General features: G+C 36.4%; 2 protein-coding genes across 2 annotated transcripts in view; one reads left to right on the forward strand and one right to left on the reverse strand.

The window, feature by feature from the left end:
• Positions 1–1,627, forward strand: part of LOC105273540 (39S ribosomal protein L38, mitochondrial-like) — a gene marked incomplete at its 5' end in the record, with an annotated part of 15,762 nt that continues 14,135 nt past the window's right edge. Inside the window, 2 exons of the mRNA XM_011316035.1 lie at positions 1–145; positions 871–1,167. Of these exons, the coding sequence (XP_011314337.1) occupies positions 1–145; positions 871–1,160 (435 nt within the window). The remainder of the gene's footprint in view (positions 146–870; positions 1,168–1,627) is intronic.
• The window catches only part of LOC105273541 (uncharacterized), a 10,007-nt gene continuing 9,553 nt past the window's right edge, over positions 1,174–1,627 (reverse strand). The window contains exon 7 of the mRNA XM_011316037.1: positions 1,174–1,323. Coding sequence (XP_011314339.1) covers positions 1,220–1,323 — 104 coding nt within the window. The 3' untranslated portion in view covers positions 1,174–1,219. The remainder of the gene's footprint in view (positions 1,324–1,627) is intronic.

Raw genomic sequence — 1,627 nt, forward strand, 5'->3', positions numbered from 1 at the left:
CAACCGTGTTTGGAATTGGAACAACGAAATTGGAAGACACTGGATTTCTACAGGAAGCACCAGGATGTAATCACCCCTGCCGGATTGACCTTTTATCAGGCCGATTGGGATGACAGTGTCCAAGAATTTTATCACAAAAGTTTGCGTGAGTATTTGTGAGAGTGATTCCATTGAAAATAAAAAATCATCAATCTCCCCTCTTCATTATGAATTTATAAATAATCTCCAAGTTTTTACTTTTTGGTTTACCTCAATGAATATATGGCAGCATTTAATTTGATTTTGTGAGGAATTTTCTTTTGGTTTTTTGATTTTTTAAAAATCAGGGTAGTGGCTTTTTATTTATTAGATTATGATTCTGGTTGGATTAAAATTATTGCATAATCAATAATCACGAAGAAAGTTTTACCAAAAGGTAGATGAAAATCTCCTTTAATTTCTGTGATATTTTTAAATCAATGTCAAAGTGAAATTCAATCGTCTTTGTTACCATCTCCAGACCGAGTCGATTAAACATTGGAATCAAGGGGCAATTGATAAAATGAGATAAGGCAGCCTCAAGGGTGAGTTCTTTGATGGGTATCTTTCAATTGAACAGAGATGAGAGGATTCCTTTCTTTCTAGAGCGAAATACGAGCTACAAATGACGCATCGAAAGTTTTGCCATTTCCCTCCAATTAAAAGATCCAACGAAAACAAAACTCTTGGCGAAAGTGCCTCATCTCCTTTTATCATTTTATTACTGAAATAATATTTAACATGGAGAAAACGTAGTACTCTTTCTGCAGTAATCCCTGCTTTATGCGCCCCATAAAAATGTATTGAGTGTTGAGAAATTTTTAACTCCACCTTTTCCATAAATTTTTCCAGAAATGAAGGCTCCAATCTTCGAATACGACTTTCCCCCGCCTTACATTCGCCCTCAGGAATGGTTCCCGAAAGGCAGACCCTTTAATTTGTACTTGGATAAGTACAGAGACCCGAAGGATATCAACAAGGACTTCCTCCTGAGGAAATTAAAAGAGATAAACCCCTTCAGAGAAACAAAACCTAAATACAAATATCCAAATGCTCAAGAATTCACGAATACGCCGTCGTGGCTGGTACTTGAGAAAAGAAAGGAACGCTTGGGCCGGGGACGTGTGAACGAAATTAACTAATTTATTAGTGAGTACTGAATAAAACATCATAAATAAAATATTGAACATTCGAAAATTCGTCAATCATATCGCGTATTCGCCTCGACGATCTGTTGACTGCGATTCTTTATATCCTCTCGGGTAAGGACTGATGCATCGATCACCTCGTGCTCCACTACGATTCCTACATAAATTATGGAAAGTGAACAAAAGAATATTAGATTAGACTAAATGCGAGAGGTGGAGAAAATTGGGTCGGAAGTTCACTTGCCAAGAATTTTGTAAAACGAAATCAGTAACCAAGTGATAAAATCAGATAAATCAACTTTAACCCATTCATTAATTAATCGTACAACTCGAAAATTATCGATTTAAAATGAATACATTGACGAACTTTTTTACGACTCATTAAGTTTTCACCGAAATTCTTTATCTCGCGAGTGGAGAAGTTGATTTTTTTCCACTGCAGAAGGGGGAAGGGGGAAGGG

The sequence above is a fragment of the Fopius arisanus genome, unplaced genomic scaffold, assembly GCF_000806365.1.
Source record: "Fopius arisanus strain USDA-PBARC FA_bdor unplaced genomic scaffold, ASM80636v1 scaffold00005, whole genome shotgun sequence".
Lineage (NCBI taxonomy): Eukaryota > Metazoa > Arthropoda > Insecta > Hymenoptera > Braconidae > Fopius > Fopius arisanus.